Source organism: Taudactylus pleione, unplaced genomic scaffold (genome assembly GCF_031769625.1).
Source record: "Taudactylus pleione unplaced genomic scaffold, aTauple2 ptg000093l, whole genome shotgun sequence".
Lineage (NCBI taxonomy): Eukaryota > Metazoa > Chordata > Amphibia > Anura > Myobatrachidae > Taudactylus > Taudactylus pleione.
The window spans coordinates 36037787-36061305 of record NW_028284495.1 but is presented as its reverse complement, the minus strand read 5'-3'; the positions used below and the strand labels follow the sequence as shown (position 1 = coordinate 36061305).

The 23519-nt window shown below is 44.6% G+C and overlaps 1 protein-coding gene across 6 annotated transcripts in view; it reads right to left on the bottom strand.

The window, feature by feature from the left end:
* The window catches only part of PTPRM (protein tyrosine phosphatase receptor type M), a 900933-nt gene that overhangs the window by 596836 nt on the left and 280578 nt on the right, over positions 1-23519 (bottom strand). For all 6 annotated transcript variants that reach the window (XM_088469672.1, XM_088469673.1, XM_088469674.1 and 3 more), the window contains exon 3: positions 629-900. In XM_088469672.1, the coding sequence (XP_088325798.1) occupies positions 629-900 (272 nt within the window). The remainder of the gene's footprint in view (positions 1-628; positions 901-23519) is intronic.

The window sequence follows — 23519 nt, the reverse complement described above, 5'->3', positions numbered from 1 at the left end:
CATACCCAGTGCTGGCCTATATGACGCGCCAGCTCCCTATGTCCCCGCGGGACAAGCAGAGGGAGCTTGTGCACCTCGCGGGCAGCAATGGGTCCTCCTAGACCCATGTGCATTGCACACCCTCCTCCCGTAATAGATATACCACTGCATGTTATCTAGCACTGTACTCTACTACTATTTAGTACAGCCTTACCTCAATATCATGGTTTATTCTCTACTCCTCCAAAAAGTACACCTCAATGTATTGCCTCCATATAAACATGTATTAGAAATTTGAAGCAAACATCTAAGTATGCTAAAAGGCAGCATCCCAGCACTACATAACTGCTGTAATATTGGGAAAAAGCGCATTGTTTTGATTTATAATAGTGTCACTATTTTGCAGAAACAAGTTATCTGCAGACCGAGACAAGTGCATTTATCCATCATTTCAGCTAAATTGTAAGGCTTTCAGTCTGTTACAACAAATCATCTTTTCTGTACACTTTACAGTTTGCTTGTTCTTAAAATGTCTGGCTGAACATTTTGGCTCATATTTATGTCTCCTGATAGTGTACCTGAGTCCAATTATACAAAGTGACAGTAAGAATGTAGTTTACTAACATGTAAGCAAAGCAGCTTGTTATACCTGGTAGAAAGCGGGCCAGAAGGTACTTATTGCCAGTTCTGCTCGATTCCATGTGCCAGTTGCTGTCCCAGATATGTTCCAGATTGGGCTTCCCATTTCCCCATTTTTTACTTTCACAAAGATGTTCAGAGATCCAGGAAGGGCCCCACTCTTGCTAGACACAAAGTAGTGGAAGTCAATGCAGTGGGTATCGTTCTCTTTTAGTTGAGGTAAGAGCAGGACTGCTTTCTGCCCTGCAAATCTTCCAGATGTATTCACCATCATAAAAGACCCTAAAACATAAGAAATTATAAAGTTAAACACAAGGCATAATAATTCAGTACAATGTATGACAAACTGGGGTTACCTGACACGAGACAACAACTATGATTCAAACTACTGTAGAAACTACAGCTTAACTCTTAATTTTATTTTTAAGAAAACCTCAAATCCCCACTTAGCTGAGCTGCCCTATTACTGTTTATTCTTGAATATACTTCTACACTGATCACCTTATTAATTCAGAGTTCTCCAGAATGTTGACATCAGGTCCGGAAGAATGACCATGGCTGACAGTATAGGGCAGTGGTTCCCAAACTGGTTGCCATGGTGGCCGGTGCCACGTGTTGGTGGCCAGTACCAAATAAAATTATTTATTATCAATGAGATAGGTAAAATCAGTGCCAGTGGATGTCAATCATAAGAAATGTGGACAAACAGAAGGCCAACCCTGTCCACCAGGGCTGGTGCAAGGTTTCAGGGTGCCCTAGGCAAAGGTTCACAATGTCGCCCCTGTTTTCCCCCAAACCCTCCACCCAGCTCACAGACACATACACAGCACCCTAATAATATTCACATGAGCCGAATTAAGAGATGGTTTCCCCTGCAGTGCCCCCAGTAGTAAGGGCCCCTGTAGTGCCCCCAGTTTTAATGCCCTTGTAGTGCCCCCAGTAGTAATGCTCCCTGCATTGCCCCCAGTAGTAATGCTCCCTGCAGTGCCCCCAGTAGTAATGCTCCCTGCAGTGCCCCCAGTAGTAATGCTCCCTGCAGTGCCCCTTGAAGTGCCTCCAATAGTAAGGGCCCCTGTAGTGCACCCAGTTGTAGTGCTCCCAATAGTGCCCCCATATGATGCCCCCAGTAGTAAGGCCCCTGTATTGCCCTCATATGATGCCCCCAGTAGTAAGCGTGCTGTAGAGCCCCTATAAGATGCCCCCAGTAGTGCCCCCTGCAGTAAGCCCCCCCTGCACGCACACACACACAAAAAAAATACTTACCTTAAACCCCGCTCCCGTGCCTGTTGCCGCCCGTCCCTGGCGCCCGCTCCTCGGAACTATGGGAGTGACGTCATGAGAGGAGCTGCTGGTAACACAATCTCAGTGCCATAGCAATCGCACCCCCTGCACCCTCCGTAGTTAAGGAGGACTCAGAAGCGCCCTCCAGTGGCAGGCGCCCCTAGGAAGCTGCCTAAACTTGCCTAGGGGAAGCGTCGGCCCTGCTATGCACAACTGAACCTAAAGATGACAGGTGAGCACAATATACTTCATTTAATAATTTTAGCTGACTTTCTCAATAAGAAACTTTGGACTAAAGCTGCCGTGAAACAAATGCTAATACTCTAGGGCGCTGTGATTCGACAAAGTCTGGGAACCACTGGTATAGAGCTTAGCTATCTAAAAAAACAGCACAACTACTCTTTTTGTACAAGGTCAAGAATAGTTTCTGTGGATAAACTATAACATACAAAACTATACATAAAATATAAAAACTGTTTAGAGGCTGCATATTGGTGTAGTAATTCACTGGTGCATTTATTCATTCCTATAAGGTGTATGTTTATTGATGTAAGCACAGAAAGGAATAAAACTTTTCAGCAGCCGCCCGCCCTCCTTCTTCAGGTGTGACCAATGGGATGCGGTCAATATCCCGGCGTGCAGGATGCCAGTGCTTAGAATACCAGTGCCAGAATCCCGACACCTGTCAGTAACCCGGTGCCAGCATCTCGTACCCAATCAGTTACTAATCTCCCTGAGAGCTGCAGAGGTACCTGACACGGTTATATGCCCACTGTCATTACACTAGATCATTGTATTAGCACCATGCTCATCAGTGACCCTTTAGCAGAAAGATTTTGTAACAAAACATACCATGGAGAAACATCAATATTTATGAAAAATTATGGAAAATGTGCAGTCTACAGTTATATCTCATTGTACTACTCAGGCTCTACAATTGTCAGAAATACAGAGTGCATTTTTTTGAGACTTTGTTGACACAGAATGAAGATTGTAATAAAAACAATTGCATTGCATTTTTAGAGCAAATGCTTCAGATGGATTAATTTTCTAAATGCATCTAGCAGCAGGAGTGAAAGCATTTTAAAAGGAACACATATATACACATAATATACCATACTAAACCCGTACATTAAGAAGAAAAATAAAAAATCAGTGCCTGGTGACAATGTGCAAAGTACTTCTAAATTTAGATAGATGGAAACTACAACATTCATCTGAATATATAATCCCAAAAAAGCTTTTTATGCTTTCAATGCCTCTTACAGTATCTGCAGATTTTTTTTAACCCAATGTTATTGACCAATTCATCAACCTGACCTTATATGAATCAGTCCATCATGGACCAAATGAAGCCACCAATCAGAATTCAGGATGCAGATGTACCTGGACAATAACATCATTGCTGGGCAGAATGTGAGACGAACAAATGATGCTCATGTTTAGTCTTGGGACAACTTTTTGGCCAGTTGATGTCCAGATCATTGACTGTATCATAATAAATGTTAATAGACTTTTATAGCCCTTGATGACAAGGAAGGGCATTATCAGTGATTTCTACTCAAACCTTGAAAAGTTATATACAGTAAGTGAATTAGATTGAGGACTGATTGTTAGAGCTGGATGGGGGAGCTTTACTATCTCAGAAACTTCTGATATCTCGAAATGTTGAAGCACTCCAGAGATTACCGAGTATGGTGTGCAAAGTAAGAAAATGAAAAGGAAAATGAGGCTGGCGGGCACAGGCTAGCCAAAACTGGACTGAAGATTAGAAAGCATTGTAACTAAGGTCTACCGATTCTGGATTTCTGCTGCAGATAGCAGGGTCAGAAATTCGCAGACACAATATAAGTTCATGGATCCATCCTGCCATGTGTCAGCGGTTTAGGATGTTGATGGTGGTGGTGTAATGGGGTGGAGAATGTTTTTTTTACCTCACTTTGGTCCCCTAATGCCACTTGAGCATTGTTTAAATTCCACAAACGACCTGAATATTGTTGCTGATCATGTACATCCCTCAGTTTACCCATATTTGCCAACTCCCTGAAATAATAGCAGTCAATGGGTCGAATATTGAAATTGTATAATTAATTTACTGGGCTCAGCATCAGTTGAATTAAACAAGAAAATAAACAAGAAGAATACAGGCAAGTATTAGTCATGTCTTGGTATTATTTAGAAATTATTATTAGCTCTGGACTCTGCACTGTATCATGTACAAAACGGGAACGGTGGGAAGTTAAGGGAGCAGTAGAACAGGCCAAATAAAGGCCTGATTCAGAGATGGACTCAGTTAAGCAATGTTTTGCTACCGCATATGTGCAAAAAGTCCAGAAATCCCTTACTGCGCACGCACGAACCCAAGTGTCCTATGTCATATGTCGGCACCGGAATCCCGAAGGTAAGTAGCGGGGTTTAGGGGGGAGGATTAGTGTTAGGGGTTAGAGTTAGGCACTAGGGTGAGAGTTTAGGCACTAAGGGGAAAGGGTTAGGTTTAGGGTGCGGGGAGGGGGGGGTTAGATTTAGGCACTGTGGGGGAAGTTAGTATCAGGCACCAGGGAGGGAGGGTTAAGGTAGGTAGAGGGGGAGGGTTAGAATACTGACCAACAAATGTCATTATTATAACCCTGTCGGGATGCTGGGGTCGGGATTCTTACCGCAGGCATCCTGATCGTCGGCATTCCGTATTTCAAAATCTTTGTTCTTGGGACAACGTAAGAGAATTGTGGTATTTTCAACCTCAATGGCTCTCAGACCTCCAAACTGTTTTGGCAGGACAGTCACGATTTGTGGACTTCGAATGAGGTGTTATTCACCCAAAGTGGACATTTCTGGGTGGATTGGAGCAGGGTCTGGGCACATTGGTGTGGAATTAGGGTGGATCGAATAGGGCGGGGGCACATTTTATTCCAATTTTGTGCAACTAAAGCCATAATTCAGAGATGTACGCAAACCAGATTTAAGTACATCTGCGCAGGTGCAGATGCCGCACTGTGCATGTGCAGATCTTGTTCTGCGAGATCGCTCACAGTGCCCTAGACACCACAGCCTGATTGACAGGATGAGGCCGTTTGTAGGCAGTTCGGGGGTAGCAACAGGCAGCGCTGCAGTAAACGGGGGCATGATGCCCCATTTTGTGGGTGTGCTGAAGCCTGTGGCTGTATCCTTGGACGCAGCTTCACTGGCTTCAGCAGTGTGAATTCCCTGGTCATTCTGTGTAACCTGAGGGTTGAGCCTTGGGCACCCATGACCCTGTCGCCGGTTTACTGACTGTCCTTCCTTGGACCATTTTGGTAGGTACAAACCTCTGCTTTCCAGGAACACTGAACAATACCTGCCGTTTTGGAGATCCGCTGACCCAATCGTCTAGCCCACAGGTTCTCAAACTCGGTCCTCAGGACCCCAAACAGTGCATGTTTTCCAGATCTCAAGTGAAATAATTAGCTCCACCTGTGGATGTTTTAAAATGTGTCAGTCAGTAATGAATACACCTGTGGACCTGCTGGGTGACCTGGAAAACGTGATCTGTGTGCGGTCCTGAGGAAAGAGTTTGAGAATCACTGGTCTATCCATCACAATTTGGCAATGTCAAAGTCATTCAGATCCTTACGCTTGCCCATTTTTCCTGCTTAAAGCACATCAATTTCAAGAACTGACTGATCACCTGCTGCCTAATGTATTGCACAACTTGACAGGTGCCATTGTAACAAGATAATCAATGTTAAGGTGCATACACACTTAACAATTCGCTCCATGAGCGATATCGACAAGTGTTTGTTGGGCTCAATGTCGTTAACAACATTGAGCCTATACACTGAACGATATTGTTAACGATATCATTTAGTGACATCACCAGCAGCATCCCTGAACATGCACAACTCTCGATATCATCAGGTTGGCCTGCATGTTTAGGCAATGAAAGATATCGTTAACGATATGCTGCATACACACTGGACGATATTGTGAACTATTGAACGATAACGATATCGTTATCGGTCACAATATCGGCCAGTGTGTATGTAGCATTATTCACGTCACCTGTCAGTGGTTTTAAAGTTATGGATGATGGGTGTATTTATAGCTCCTATCTACCTATCTTTCTACTGTGCCCTTTCAAGGGGTCTCTCCTTTCCCTTCCACCCGTACACCTACCCTGGCAGCGATTTCCTGTCCTACTGTATATCCCCAGCGGTGGAAGCCAACAGAATGACACAAATAGTGTCTTGTGGTCAATGCCTCCCGGACATTCCCCATCCTTGCACGTTCGCCCTTCCTTGCGCTGTCTCTGTAGATTGGTGCTGATGAGAGGAGCAAACAGGAAAACCCTTTCTAGGTAACAGCTACATTACAGTTACTGACAGTTGGTCTGAACCCTGACCCCTCCCACCAGTGTATTGAAGTCATCACCTGAGAGTTCCGACACCTACTGAGCATGTCAGTCTTAAGCTGGGTACACACTAGAAGATATATCGTCCAATCTCGCGGATCAGGCCAACATATTGGTCACATCATCTATTTTGTACAAACTATGTGTGCCCCCGCTGGTTGACTTCGGGGTTGTTCCGTCGTCCGTACATTTTATTGTAGAATTTATTATAGTATTTATGAATCAGTTTTTGTTGAGGTTAATATAAAAACAGAAAGAGAAAGACAAAAGAGCTAGGAATACAGGTCTATTTAATAAAACACTAGAATATAATTATAACAATTCTAAATACACCGGCAGGTATACACATGTAAAACACAATCAAGACTAAAAATAAAAAAATAAACATCCTGTTGGGTTAATATACTAAATAAAAATGTAGGTGAAATCTCTAATCTCGGTTGATCTGTACATGATTTTAGTATTGATAATAACAAATATTGCGTTTATTATTTGCTTTTAAGACAATTACAACTTTCAGACCTTGCACACATTTATAGCTTAATTTCCATAATTTCCTTTCGGCTCTATGAATATTATACAGAATAAACAAGAATTGCTTGCACCCAATTTCCTGTGATAAGGACCAGAGGCCAAGCCCATTGCTCCCAGCTGTCTTAGATTCAGATGAGCTGTTTGTGTTGCTAGCTATAGCCATTGCCCAGGTCTAATATGTAACTACTGTCAGGCTTTATGTGAATTTGATTTTCCCTTGAGCTGAATGGTATGTGATAGCTTTCAGGATATTTGCATAAACGTATAATACAATAAACATGTATTTTCAGGACGCTAACACAGTGTTCATCAATCACCACAATACAAACACAAATGGGTTTGCCCTTTGTTAATGGTGTAAAGTCTATTTCTATCAAACCTGTGCACTAGCTAGACACCCTACTGGCATTAATAAAGGAGCTGTACACTATCACAGTCTATGTGAAACAGCCACATGTCTGCTACAGTTGCACAATCTGCCAATCACAACAAGCATGACTGATAGTTTAGTGACTTAAGCAAAAGCACTAAATAGATAAAGACAGACGGATTGGCTTCAAATTATGAAAGTTGACCAGAGATCTAGGCTTTATGAGATAATTGACTTGAAAGGGTCTTGTCATGGCACATAATGTATGATGACACCAAGGTCTACAACTTTTCCAAATAAATAAAGAAATATTAGATCTACCGAGTGAAAACTTCCACCAGCCCACTTTCTCTGTAAGACAAACTTACCATACCATACCCACCGAGACGTGTCGGCCTCTTTTTCTGAGCAAGTCAAAGCCAGTGGCTGCGTCCTTGGATGCAGCTTTACTGGCCCCAGCAGCGTGATTTTGCTGGACACTCTGAGTAACCAGCGGGTTACTCAGATGTCCGAAGTTCACACAGTTGATTTGAGTCTGCATCTTCAGACCCAGTAGTGAATCAGACAAGCTGATAGTCGGTGTCTTATTACTCAAGAAGCCTCTGTGGCCTTTGCATAATTTCGCATAGCAACTGAGTATAAAGAGGAAGCGGTGGCAAAATGACCGTCCATCTCTCAGTCAGGCCCTGTATTCATACAGAGTCACAGTTGTGATTTCACATGCACAGAGAAATATTGGCTAAGTAATGTATTACAGCGTAACTGTAATGGGTGAAGGGTGTGCGGTGCACACGGGCCACTGGGTCTAGGGGGGCCCACACCGCACACCCTGCACCCATACTTTCTAATATTTACCTCTCCAAAGTCACACGTCGGCTAGAGAGGCGCTACACTGAACACCTGGAAAATGGCCGCCGCTGGCAATTTCCCGGTGTTCTGCACATGCGCAGTACAGAAATCGCTGGGAAAATAGCTGCCGAGCCATTTTCCCAGTGTCGTAGATAATAGGAGAAAGAAAGTGGATATGTGCGCACAGAAACCCTTGCAGCTGGTAAGTGACACTCAAACAGAGGTATCCCCACACCTCCACCAATATACAACAGCAAACAAGAAAATGAGTCACATAACCTGCGCTTGGTTACAATTCACAATTAGGGAGAAATATCCCACTAATTATCCCATCAGTCAGCAGAGAACTGAGCAGGGGGTACAGCTGGTAGCCAGTCCTTTTATGCACCTGTAGATATATGCTCATAGGCACAACAACACAAAGAGGAAGAACAAATGTGCAAATAGTGAAGCACAATATGGACAATTTTAATTAATCACATTAAAATAAAACAATACAAAATAGCAGCATCCATTTGATGGATAGTCCTCAAAAGGCAGAGGTATGTAATTACCAGAAGGCTGAGAGGTGAAAACCTCAAATGAGCGTATAGTGTGTCTCTCCAGCATCAGTCCCAGGCACTCTGCTGGTACGCGATCTTATCCACAGCCATCAGGATAGGAACAACCTCCGTCAAAATCGGGTATCCACCTTCCATCACCGACGCGTTTCGACCCCTAACTCGGTGGTCTTTTTCAAGGTGTCCAGGACGTACATGCCACTCCCTCCCACAAGAGCCCTTTTTCTGAGTTGGAGTCAAATTTCTTTTCAGATCTAAAAAGTGTTGCCCCGCAGACTACACATTTGTTCTTCCTCTTTGTGTAATTTTCCCAGTGTCCTCCGCATGTGCTGTAGACTCCGGGCACAGACTAGTGCCCGGAGTCTACTAAACTTGTCAGTGCTCTGCGGCCACTGGAGAAAGAGAGGGGGGGGCTCGGACGGTGAGTGAACACGGGCCCCCTCCTCTCTAAATATGCCCCTGTGTATTAGGTATTCCTCGGCGGTGATGGGAGGGGGATATTCAGATGCACAGAGATGGTCCGTCTTATGGCCGTGTTGTGGAAGTATTGCAGTTGTGTCAATGAAATGTTTGATGCTTACCGTATATACTCGAGTGTAAGTCGACCCGAATATAAGCCGAGGTACCTAATTTTACCACAAAAAACTGGGAAAACTTATTGACTCGAGTATAAGCCTAGGGTGGGAAATGCAGCAGCTACTGGCAGTAATCCCCCCTCTGGTACTGTCCCCAGTAGTAATCCCCCCCTGGTAGTGCCCCCAGTAGTAATCCCCCCCTGGTAGTGCCCCCAGTAGTAATATCACCCCCTGGTAGTGCCCCCAGTAGTAATATCCCCATTTGGTAGTGCCCCCAGTAGTAATACCCCCCCTGGTAGTGCCCCAGTAGCAATATCCCCCCCTGGTAGTGCCCCCAGTATTAATCCCCCCCTGGTAGTGCCCCCAGTAGCAATATCCCCCCCTGGTAGTGCCCCCAGTATTAACCCCCCCTGGTAGTGCCCCCAGTAGCAACATCCCCCCTGGTAGTGCTCCCAGTATTAATCCCCCCCTGGTAGTGCCCCCAGTAGCAATATCCCCCCCTGGTAGTGCCCCCAGTATTAACCCCCCCTGGTAGTGCCCCCAGTAGCAGCATCCCCCCCTGGTAGTGCTCCCAGTATTAATCCCCCCCCCTGGTAGTGCCCCTAGTAGCAATATCCCCCCCTGGTAGTGCCCCCAGTATTAACCCCCCCTGGTAGTGCCCCCAGTAGCAACATCCCCCCTGGTAGTGCCCCCAGTATTCCCCCCCTCCCTGGTAGTGCCCCCAGTAGCAACATCCCCCCCCCTGGTAGTTCCCCCATTATTAATCCCCCCCCTCTGGTAGTGCCCCCAGTAGCGATATCCCCCCCTGGTAGTACCCCCCGGTAGTAGCCCCCCCAGTAGAAAGAAATGTAAAAAAAACAAACACTTACCTGTAACCCCGCTCCTGGTCCCGACGCTGCTACAGGCTCCTCCGCCGCTTTGCATAATGGGAGAGACATCGTCATGACGACGTCTCTCCCATTACCCACTGCGGGAGCCGGAAGATGGCTCCCGCAGTGGGAGCAGCAGTAGCCGCTGAGAGTCTGACTCTCAGCGGCTGCTGATTACACCAAACACATAGCTGCCGGCTCCGGCGGCTGTGTGTTTAGCAGCGTGTAGTGCTGACCGAACTCCGTCCGATCAGCGCTACACACGCGGTGCAGGCTGTGTCACAGTGACACAGTCTGCACCGCGGCCCGCATGGTACGCTACTCAGCAGCGTACCATGCGGGCATGACTCGAGTATAAGCCGAGGGGGTGCTTTTTCAGCACAAAAAATGTGCTGAAAAACTCGGCTTATACTTGAGTATATACGGTAATTGGATTAGATAGGAGGGCCATACCCATATGGAGAAACTGCACCTACTGTACTATAAAGGTGCGCACACAATGGGCGATTAAAGTGGACAACTGAACGACAACGATATCGTTAACGTTCAGTTGTTCACTTTATCATCCATTTTTTTACCTAAATGATGAACGATAACGATGAACGACGAATGATGCGCGTTCCCACAGGTCGTTTGTCTTTATTGTTCATCGGGCAAACATGCAGGCCAACCTGACGATATTGTCAAGTTGCTGCATGTTGGGGAATGGGGGAGACAGCCCGTCGCTGAATGATATCGTTAATGATATCGTTCAGCGGGTGTATTTTCAATGTCATGAACGACATTGAGCACACCTTGCCAAGGACACACTAGACGATATCGCTCAGGGAGCATATAGTCTAGTGTGTATGCTCCTTAAGGCTGGTGCGTTTCGCTTGTGCAACCGTTGGTGGCGTCTAAAAAAGCAACATGGAGTATTTCAGCGTCTTCAGACGCTGACAGTAGGCGTCTCAGGAACAAAAAAAAGCTATTTGCAGGTGTTAGAGGGGGCTATTCATCATTGCTAAAATATCGATGGAGGTAATTAGGTTTAGAACTCGCATGGCGTTCTATCTAATTACCAGAGGAATTCATCATTCCTCCTCTCCATAACTATCTATTCCGTAAAGCTGTCATTTTAGCGATGACCACTCTTTGGAAAATAGATACTTTTCCCTGCCTAGTCCTAACTTACCGCAGCTGTAATCAGTGCTGCGCATGCGCCGTTCCGTTCACAGGAGCAGCACATGTGCAGCACTGATTACAGCTGTGGTAATTGAACATAAAATTATATGCGTCCCCCCCCCCCGCCCCTCTCCTACCCACCTATCTGGCCGGCTGTTGGGCTGCAGCCACGGACACCGACCTCCCGTACCGGCCCCAGCGCCTACAAGGATGGACAGAGGGAGCTCTATATCTTTTTTTTATATATATATAAAACTTTATTATGTTCTTCCCGCTGCAATGCAGCTGTTGCTGCTGCTGGGGGAGTCTCCCCTTCCCTCTGTTCCCCGATGGCACTTGTAAGTGCTTCTTTATGTAACCCTTTATAGTAAATAAACAGTTAATTGAAGAAGCACTTACAAGTGCCATCGGGGAACAGAGGGGAGACGCTGCCCAGCAACAGCAGCAGCATTGCGGCGGGGAGAACACACAGCCAGAGCCCGAGGAGGGACCAGGAACGACGAAGCGAGCCGGAGGAGGACCTGCCCAGCTGAAAGCAGGTATCACCCGCTATACGCCACCTGAGAGTGGCGTATAGTAACACCATCAAATTCCGAATATACATAATACTAATAATAAAATAATAATAATACTAATAATAAAATACTAATGTATGGGGAGTGTGGAAATGAACAAAGGCGGATTTAACCAGGAGATATCAGTGATATCTCCTGTGTTAAGTGTGTTAAGGAATCCTAAAAAATGCTAATTAAGTAAAAATGCCTTTAAAACCGTTATTTTAGTGTTGATGAATATGCCCCTGAGCCTTTAAAGCTTTCATAAATATACCCCTATGCTTCTCTGTAACTGACCTAGAATTGCTGTAGATTATTATAGCTCTGGAATATGTACTCGCACTAATAGCTTCAACTCAGAATTGTGTAAAGATAAATATTCTTATAACTTTGCCATTGACATCATACTGCATAACAATGATTGGATTATTTGTGTTGATTTTCCAAAACATCTTTTTTAAATGCTATCTGTCAGTAGCTATCATTTGGCAACTCGGGGATCAGTGACATCTGCAGGCTATAATATTTATGTAAATATTTCACAAATATCGCTGAATTGAATAATTATTTACTCTGTAATACTCATATCAATGTGTTGAAATAGCTCTAAAGCTTATATGTGTTTTATTTCGTTGTTTCAACAGTGATACAACTCTTTGGCTTTGCAAATAACAACACAGGGCCTGATTCAGCAAGGAACGTAGTTTGTAATACGCACGCATCGCAGTGTGCGTGCTCAAACTAGCCATTGCGAGTGATTGACAGGAAGTGCCGTTTGTGGGTGGTGACAGGGGGGGGGCGGCGTCGGACGAACCCAGGCGTGCCAGTGTGTTTGAGGGGCCTGCATAAATTATCCACTGCGATGCCCTACGCAGCCTGAGCACTCATAGCGTGCATGGAAGTTAGCAATTCCTGAGTAATGTCAGAGCTTGTGCAAGTGTGCATGAGGCTGCGATGGTACTCGATTGTACCGATGGTTTTGCAGTCTTGCTAAACATCACGGATGTGTGTAAGGTAAAGTGGGCGTCCTTATGTAGTGCAAATGAACATTGCAATGAATTAGCATACTATTGCAGTTGAACGGCGTGCGTAATCGCTACTGCATTCTCAGTTGCGTTCCTTGCTGAATCAGGCCCACAGTCCATTACATTTCCTTACATGCAATTTTAGCTATAGCAAAGAAAATGGAAAAATAAGGGAGAATAAATTAAATATGCTGCTCACTCCAGGGACTAGCCAACCATTCACTTGGCAGCATGTTGGCTCAGTGGTTAGCATTGTTACCTTGCAGTGCTGGAGTCATGGCTTTCCGACCAGAGGGCCTGATTCAGACCCGCTCGCAAGCACACAGCGCTCGTAAGTGGGTCGATGGTCCCACACTGCGCATGCGCACGCTGGAGCCGGCTCTGGCGTGCGCATGCGCGAGCCCCAGCGAGCGACGGCAGCTCCGTCGCTCCTGGGCTCACTACAAGACGGGGCGGCTGTTGATATTGATTGATAGCTCGCCCCGTTTTGTAGGCGGGTCCCGAGGGTTTCTTGCCAAACGGAGGCGTTCCCGAAGGAACATCTGCCATTTGGGGGCAGCCCCACAGACATCACGAGTAATGTCAGTGGTGAGCTTCCGCCTCTATTACAGCTGGAAGCTCCCTGGGGCTTGCAGCAGAGGAGACCCTATCACAAGGGTCTCGTCGCAAGCCCCGATGGTCACAATGGTTGGGACCATCGCGACCATCACCTGGCCACTCGCTAAAGCTGTGGGTGGTCAAACACAGCTTAGCGAGCGGCCAGAAGACCGGCTCAATTTGACTTTGTCTCCTTCTTCTCTTCACAAAGTGAGGCAATTTGTCACAGTATTTCCTTCAATCTCTTTGCTGCAACCCCACCTCCCCCACCATCTGTACCTCCCAGCCACCCCACCTTGTGCTCCTTAAGCCCCACCATGGGCGATGAGGTCCACTCCCTCATCTTGTCCTCTCCCCCCTCCACCTGCCCCCTTGACCCCTTCCCTTCTTGTCTTCTACACTCCCTCTCCTCCACCGCCTGCTCCCACCTTGCTCACCTTTTCAACGTATCTCTCTCCACCGGCATCTTTCCTTCATCATTCAAACATGCTCTTGTCACACCTATTCTTAAAAAACCCAACCTCGACCCGTCCTCAACCACCAATTACCGCTCCATTTCTCTTCTCCCTTTTGCCTCCAAACTACTTGAGTAGCTTGTCTACAGCCGCATCACCAGCTATCTCTCTGACAACTCCATCCTTGATCCTCTTCAATCTGGCATTCGCCCACTTCACTCCAGTGGAACTGCCTTGGCCAAAGTCACCAATGACCTGCTTGCAGCTAAATCCAGGGGCCACTTCTCTCTGCTCATCCTCCTGGACCTCTCTGCAGCCTTTGACACAGTGGATCATACTGTCCTCCTCCGCACCCTTCAGACCTCTGGCATCTCTAACACTGTGCATGCCTGGTTCACCTTTTACCTCACCAACCGCTCCTTCTCTGTGTCTGCCTCTGGCTCCACCTCCCCCCTTTCCACCCTTCCTGTTGGTGTCCCGCAGGGTTCTGTCCTGCACCTGCTGCTCTTCTACCTGTACACCTCTACACTAGGAAAACTCATCAGTTCCTTCGGCCTCCAATATCACCTCTATGCCGATGACACGCAACTATACCTTTTCTCTCCTGAACGCTCCCCTTCTTTCCTCTCTCAGGTATCCAACTGCCTCTCTGCCATCTCTTCTTGGATGTCCGAGTGCTCTCTGAAGCTCAACATAGACAAAACAAAACTCATAATTTTGCCCCCTAATAGAGTCTCCACTCCAACCAATTTCGCTATCACTGATGACAACACCATCATCTCAGTTGTCCCCCAACTTCGCTATTTGGGTGTCACCCTTGACTCCACCATCTCCTTCACCCCCCACATTCAATCTCTGGCTCAATCCTGCCAGTTCCAGCTACACAACATCACTCGCATTAGGCCTTTCCTCTCCCAGAATGCTACCAAACTGATTATTCATTCACCAATCATTTATTGGCTTGACTACTGCAACCTTCTCCTTACTAGCCTCCTACATTGCCATCTTGCCCCCTCCAGTCTGTTCTCAATGCTGCCGCTAGACTTATCTTCCTCTCCCGCCATTCCACTTCTGCTGCTCCCCTCTGCCAAAACCTGCATTGGCTCCCATTCCCCTACAGAATCCTCTTCAAACTCCTCACCTTCACATACAAGGCCCTCTCTAACTCTACTGCTCCAACCTTATCTCCTTACATACTCCCTCCCGCTCACTCCGGTATGCCAATGACGGTTACCTCTCCTCCACCCTGGTTACTTCATCTCATGCTCGCATCCAAGATTTTGCCCGTTCAGCCCCCCTCCACTGGAATGAGCTCCCATACTCAATCAGGCTCTCCCCGACCTTGCAGAGCTTCAAATGTGCACTGATAACCCACCTGTTCATCAAAGCAGTGGTCGAAGTGGGAATTTTGTAGTGGGGGTATAGAAAGTCTAAAGTTGTATTTAAGTGCACGCTAGAGGAGTGCGCACTGGAAAAAAAGGCTTGCCTACTCAAAAGAGAGTATGTTCTTAAGACACGCCCCCTTTACATTAGTGTAGTGTACCACAACGTAGTGATCCATGCAGTAGTAGTGCCCCTTATAACACATAATGCTACACATAGTAATGCCCCTTATACACATTATGCCAAACAGTAATGCCCCTTACACCTTATGCCACACACAGTAATGCCCTTTCCAAGTGATGCCACAGAGGAATGCCCTCTACAAAATGTGTAGTATAAGTGATGCCACCCAGTATTAATGCCCTTTACACATGATTCCCCTAACATTATTCCCCACAGTGGCCTCAGACCTTTCAGCAGGTCCACACCATTTCCCACCACATCCCCAGGGACTCCCTCCTCCGGCACTCCTCACTGCTCACAGCCACAGCCCTAACAGCTCCAGAAGGTTCAGTACTAGCTCTCACCCCGGCTCGAACATTAGCACCAGTCATGCTGTCACCTGCAGCACCAGCAGCTAGAGCAGCATCCATGGCTCCCATGACGCCAGCAGCCACAGCAGCTCCCACAACTCCTGCAACATTAGCAGCTCCCGAGAGGCCCTGTAAGGCCCCAGCATCCCTAGCCCAACACATGGGATTCTGGGCGGCCGCAGACTCAACAGCCGGTGTGGGTATACAATCCTGCACCAGCCCGTGCCACAGCACAGGGTGATAACCAACATCACAAACATTGACAGTGAGCAGCAGATCTTCAATCGGGCGGCACAGCTGGCTCAGTGCTTGAAATGGCGGTATACCATACCGTTGTATACCGGCACACTTCGAGCACTCCATGAAAGCATACCCTTCCACCACATAACCATGTTACCAGGTCTCTGTCCCTCCCGCCTCAGCCATCTCTACACTTCCTGCACTCAGGTCCCCCTCTACACACTCATGCCTCATGTCATCTGTCCGTTTCCCCTCTCCCCTAGATTGTAAGGTCCTAGGAGCAGGGTCCTCCTCCCCACTGTCTCACAGCCTTCTTCTCTAGCACTTCTATGATAGCCTTCACCTTTAGAGATGTACTGTGTATTGAGAATTGTGTTGCTAATTGTTACTTGCGTTCTGTTTATATTTTGGTTACTGTATCGTAATGAAATGCTCTGTGTACCCTTTACTGTATGTACCGCGCTGCGGACCACTTATGGCACCCTATAAATAAAATGTAATAATAATAAAAAAATAATTTAATCAGAGAAAGATATAGGGACAAATGTAATAGGTAGTCAGTTTTAGTAACAGTACAAACTCACACTTTCACGCACTTTTAAAAAGCGCGAGTTTGTACTGAAACTCGCAAATTCAATAGCCTGCGAACTTTTCAGCTCGAGGCTACTACATATGCGAGTTTAGGCGAGTTTAGGACTATGTAAACTGACACCTTTTAATGTGAGTAGCATTAAAAGGTGCAAGTTTTAGAGAAGCTATCACAGATCAGTGAGATCCGTGATGGCTTCTGTGTCTGTTTTTAAAAAAAAATTATGTGCACCCCCTCCCCAAGAGCATAACCAGCCCCGGGCATTATAAAGCCTGTACCTGGTTCTAAAAATACAGGTGCCAAAATGCATAGGGGGCCCCTGTATGGTTTTTTATCGGTTAGTTATTTTAACCCTTTGGATGCCGACAGGGAACAAAGCGGACGTGAACTACGCATAGGAGAGGTGACTATGGATTTTTTTTCAGGTACCGCTATGGATTACTTCGGATACTAGGTGAGTATTGGCTCTATTTACTACAATCCGCATATTGAATGCAGATTGTAGTGTGATATTAACGACTGAATTCGCATTGCGAATTCAGGCAATATCACAGGGATTTACTACAAATCCCCTGCAGGGACAGAGCTTGCGAAAAAGCTCTGTCCCTGCGAATCCCCTTCGGAGCCTTATCACAGTATTTTCGCAAAAATACCGTGATTAAGTGAACGCGCATGCGTCGACCGATTGTCGCTGCTACCCCCCAGTGCTAAGCCCCGCCCCTAGCATTAAGCCCCGCCCCCCACGATCGCAGACTCCCCCCTGCGACCCCCCTCTTCCTTAATTACACTTACCTGAATGCTCTGGGACTTCGGTGATGTTCTCCATTCCTCCGGTCAGGTGATCTCCCATACTGTACTGGGGCCCGATCACCTGATGACTGGGCAGCAGTGCACTATGGGAGACCAGCTGACCGGAGGGGAGTCATCACAGGAGGCCCGATCACCGGTCCCTGGAGTCAGGTAAGTTAATTTATTTTTTTTACTATTTTTTTTCTTTTTTTTACAGTAATCAGCTTGCGGCCTGTTTAGACCACACAACTGATTACTGGGACTGATTCCCGGCTCTGCTCTCCCTGTTAGAGCAGGGCAGGAGTCCGGTAACCGGAGGGGAACCCTGGATAACACCACCTCCAGGTTCAGAGGGCTTTCCCCAATATTTTTTCACATTTTATTTTTAGTAACTCTGGTCGGATCACATTTCCCATTACAGTTATGGGAAATGCGATCTCATTACTAAAAATAAGTGATACTTAGGGGTTGGAGTACAATTTTACGAATTCTACTCCAATTGCCCTGTAATAACTATAGGTCATACTAAAATAATGTGAAAAGAGTGTGAAAACACCCTTTTTCACTTTATTTTAGTCAAAATAATGTTAATAAATAGAGCCCTAAGTGTGAGTGTGCAGGTAAGTTTTATTAAAATTTTACTTTCACGGTGTGTTTTTTTTAACGTATTTCTTTGGTTGTGGAACTACAAGTGCCAGCGGGGCCATAATGCCCCGCATGCTGGTGTTTGTGGTTCTCCAAAAACCAGCATGCGGGGGAGGCTTGCTAGTGCTTGTGGTTCTACAACTAAAGACCATATTTAACCCTTCATTTTACACAAGACACTAACACTATCAACCCGGCACCCACCGCCCTAGGGTGCCGGGGATAGCCCCGGGCTATCAGCCTAGGCCTGGGGTGCCATGGAGAGGGGGACCCCTTTATTGGGGGGCTCCCCAACTCCCCAGGGATCCTGGGCTGACTAGTGGTCAAGGGTAATGCTTTGGCCGGGGAAACCGGTGAAAGGTTTTCCCTGGCTGTGGCATTATCCCCCCGCTAGAAAGAGCTCGGTGCTGGTTTTGGAATTTTCAGGGACCCCTACTCATTTTGTCCCCTGATTTTCCAAAACCAGCACTGACTCTGCAAAGCCCTGTGCTGGCCCCTGTATTTTTAGAACCAGGACAGGCTTTATAAAGCCCAGTGCTGGTTATGCTTTTGGGGGGGGGGGTGCACGTAATTTTTTAAAAAAATTTAAACTTTTTACATAAGTACACACAGAAACATGGACGTATCTCATGGATATGTGCATGTTTCTGTGTTAAACTGACCTGCTCAGGATGTACTCGCTGTCCTGAAGCAGGTCTATTTTTTGGGGACTTTTAGTTATCTTTTTTTTGCGAGTCTGAAACAGACACTCTATTACAATGGATTGAGTTGATTGTTATTAATGTGAAAACATCTGGATACGAGTTTGAGAATGGAGATTTTTAGTAACTCTGAAAAATGTGAGTTCTATTGAACTGACACCCTATTACATTGGAGAGTTGTGAAAAATTGCGAGTTTAGCACAAAACTCACAATTTACCAAAACTGACACCCTATTACATTTGGCCCATTATCTCCCATTAATAAAATGACCCAATAATGGCAGAGAAAAAGAGAGGAAAAAAAATAAAGGAATAAAGTGGCACTTGGGTTGGGGCACCTTTACAGCCAATGTGGGGGTAAGGGAGAGACATCAAAGTAATTAGGAGAAAACAATCAAATATTATTTCTGTAATGTGTGTAAAGTCTGTCCTATAATTTTTTTTTTCCAAATTATGGTCTATTTAACAATCTTTTTAAAGTTTCACTGAAATACAGTTCATTTGTCTGTCTGTCACTGCAGAAATTACACATGGTTTTCATGTTCTAGGAAAATAAAGTCAGAAAAGAGAGCTGGACTCAGTTCTGATTTGCAGCTCATTATCCCCACTATTAACAGGCTAACTAATGCCATTGTGTTAATGGAGGGCAGGATATCAGTTTGGGCTTAGAGTCTACGGATTTTCCTCATCTTTTCACTAATCCTCTGTCACCATTCCTTGTATTTCAGTAATAAGAATCGCAGAGGTCACACAGTGAATGAGAAGAATTAATGACTGGGAAATGTCAATGGTAGACAAACTCTTATTACTTTTGTACAGCTAGGATTTTTCTTTAGCTACAGGGGTTAGTTTACAATGTAAAGTAATTTAACTTTCAGGCTACTGATAGAAGAAATCTCTTTTTTTCAAATAACATGTTTGCTAGACATGATTATTACAGACAGGGTATCAAGACCAGGACATCTCTAAGAAATGTGTCACAGTCACTATAGATGTACCTGCTTTGCTGTTGGTAGGTCTCCCCTGATGTGGAGTCTAAGGGGTCTATTTACTATGCAGTGTTAAGTGAAAAGTGAAAGTGATAAGAAAGTGATAAGGTGCCAGCCATTTTTCAAACACAGCCTGTGAGATGACAGTTGGAAGCTGATTGGCTAGCACCATATCACTTTCTTATCACTTTTCACTCTGTCTGCTAACACTGCTTAGTAAATAGAACCCTAAATAAGTGTCTGGTTTTCACCAAAAACAACTGTGGACCCTAGTCTTACCCTATAGCAGCTGACGAAAGAAGGCCATAGTGCCAGTGGACAAGACACAATTGTAGTCTTGGTGAGGTCAGGGGCCTTGACCACAAGCACAGGGTTGAAGTCTGGCTAAAAAGGTCAGGGCTGGAAACAGACAAATGTATTCAAGAAACATACTGGGTCAATGCTAGAAAATATGTACACTTAGCAGCACAGGATAGCACCATCACGCTATGGGTACCTGTACATCAGGCATAGGATTGTTCAATAATTTTAAATCTGTGGCTACACTTTCCAAGCAAGACACCAATGTAATGCAAAGGAACATATACAGTATAAGAAGAGGATTGGAGCCTAAATGAGCGTGACACCACCTTGACAGCATGTTACAAGCTGTTTCTTTCCGACAATGAAGGACTAATAGTAAACATACTGTATATACTGTAGTAAACCATATTATAAAAAATAATTAAATTGTGAAGCCCTCGCTATGTTTTTTTTTTTTAGAATTGAAAATCCAAATATGACTACCATTAATGGCCAGCTTTCTGGTTGATGAGGAAGTCCATGTTCTCACATTCTCTAAACTAAAGCATATGAATTACATATCTCACTCATTCCTGATGGAGAATGGTCACTTATCAGCAAACATTGTGTCTTCTCCAGCAAGAGCATACAATACATAGGTGTCATGGGGTATCTAACAAATGTGCTGCACACACTACTTCCAAGCTTTGAGCAATGAGGCAAAGAGCTAGCACTCGGTCATATTTTTCACTGGTATCAGTAATGCATTTCTAATAATATGTATTGTAAACTATATTTGATTGGGATAAACTAGCACCAAATATTCAAAGATAGACATCCTCTATAAGTAAACCCATATGTTATTCTAAGCCATTAATTGTTATTACAATTTTGGTGCTCATATGGTAGAAGCCTCATCTTAAAGTACTGTCAAGTTCGGAAAGGTTTGTAAATCTAGCCCTCATGAGTCCTCTTAAAGGTGTAGTTAGTTTATACCTGTTATAAACCACAGCGGTTAGCAGCTCCGTATCAAATGCAGACATGGAGAAAAACTTTACTAATGATGCCCTATGTCTGCAATTACTTTTAATGCTCTTTATATAACGGTTATCTGTGCTTTGGGATTGGAGTCAATGAGGCTAATATCCAGGTCATTTCCACCTTAAAGTGAAACTCTTGCCAGGAACTGACATTGTGCAGAAATACATAACAAAATGTTGTTTGGATTTGTAAACTAAGAAATAACAATCTTCTGGTAGATATAAAAAGTATATTTGGTAAATGATGCATTATTTTACTAAAACAGCTGTCAGATAAGCCTTTATAAGTGTGCATTAACATATTCGCTATTTTCCAAGTGCCAGATAATTTCTCTTGATGCAACGCTCTTAAGGCTCATACACACTAGACGATGTGCTGTATGAACGATATTGGTGAAGGATTCCCTTGAACTTTCTGTAGTGCAGGACAAACGATATTGGGTGTACACACTGACAGATATCTCTTAGTGAAGTCATCCTGCCACATCTCTGAACAGGCAATTCTTGGTGATCTCGTCAGATTGGGAGCGCGCATCGTTGGTCGTTTACTACATACACACTGAAAGATATGAACGATATATTGTTGAATGATATCGTTAGAGAAGCAGTTACTTTATGTGTAGTGCATTATACAGAGGTTCTGATAATGGTGCTGAGGAGCTAACCATGTGTTTCAGGAATATGATAGCCGACCTATCATTCTCCTCAGTACTAAACAATATTGAAAGCAAAATTGAAACCCAGCATCCTATTTAAACCTCACAGTGGCACTAGAATAGTCTATTAGACTCACCTCCATTGCCTTCTTGCTCTGACTAAGCATTATTTGTTTTTAGCTTGGATGTTAGGTAATATAGGTTACTAATTGAAGTACCCGGTCGGGTTTAAATCTTCTAGTTATTAAGTTTTATTATGTGATGTTGTCCAAATCCATACAGTATAAGGCCCAAAACAGGCTCCCTGGGTCAAAGTTCTGCCCAATGTACACCAACGTGAGGTCCGACCGGGACCCTAACCCCCCTAAAACCTGGCCAGGATCTAACTGGACCACCTTGCGTTGGTTTCATCCCAATCGATGAAGGGATGTCCGAATGCATAACCGAACAAACAGACAGACAGACAGACAGACAAACAAACAAATAAACAAACGCACAAACAGACCAAAGATTTTTTTTTATATATAAGATATATCAAGTTTTCTATGTTTTCAATTTAAACTTTAAGAAACAAAAAAGCACAGTAAAATTGTATTGTATTTTATGAAAAAGAATATATAAAAAAAACGAAATGCCTTCAAATGAATACACTTAGTTGTGTGACATTCAGTAATTCATACATACATAAATATATACATATACATTTACAGGTTAATGATAAAATGTAGGGTCCTATTGCTAAACAATTACAAACAGGTGAAAGGAACAAAATGATAAAAAAATACGTGTTATTGCAGATATTGCTACTCAGGGCCGTAATTAGGATGTGCGACCAGTGCTATAGCACAGGGCACCGCAGGGCAGGGGGCGCTGTTCGGCCCGGTAAATTTTCCTGTTTATTATCATTCTCACTTGTAGCTTCTTCTTCTTGTATCCCCAGCATCTCCTGGCCTCCCCTATCTCTTCCCTGGCCCTTCCCCATGAGGCCATGGCCTTTTTTCAGGTGCAGAATCTTATGTTCCTATTTAAAAATTGCGCCAATGCTCTCTCTGGCACAGGGCACCAAAAAGTCTAGTTACGGCTCTGTTGCTACTGAATTATATATCTGCCACAGTAAATTCTTGTTTTACGAGGTTTAATCCACCTGTGCTAGCAGGCAGCAGTAATAGAATTGCAGAAGTAATAGGGTTAATAAGTATACTAGAAACATTGACCCAAAAAAACTATAGAAACCTTTTTCTATAGCAATACATGCTGTGTTAATGTCATGTTGCAAATATACACAATGGTTATACATTTTTATACTTAAATACCCATATGCATATGTGTACCCCCTACTTATCCTCATAAAATACTGGCTTTATTTTCTGCTGTTTTACTAGTAATAAAAGACTAATATTTTCTTATCTGATAATTGCTAGTCTTTTACACTTGAATGGTAGCACTTAGACTTCCAGCAGCTTTCCTAGCAGTACTATTTTTTATTATTATTATTTTTTAATATGTAATTGAGGTTCCTATTTCTTATGCTTCTTTAATGTACTCACATTGGATTGGAGATCTATGATTTATTTTTCTTAAAAAAAAAACAAAAAAACCCCTCAGTATATTATTATCCATTAATAGACAAAAAAACACAGGCCCTGATTCAGAGCCGTTCGTTAACAGCAGTACGCTCGTTGCGTTCCGATGTTGAGTAACCACGCATGCGTCGGTGTTACACTGCGCATGTGCGTACGGCAGATTGCGAGTTTTTTTTGTCTCGTTCGTCAAATAGCGTACAGGAAGTGACATGTCAAATGTGATTGACAGAACAGGCCGTTTTTGGGCGTTG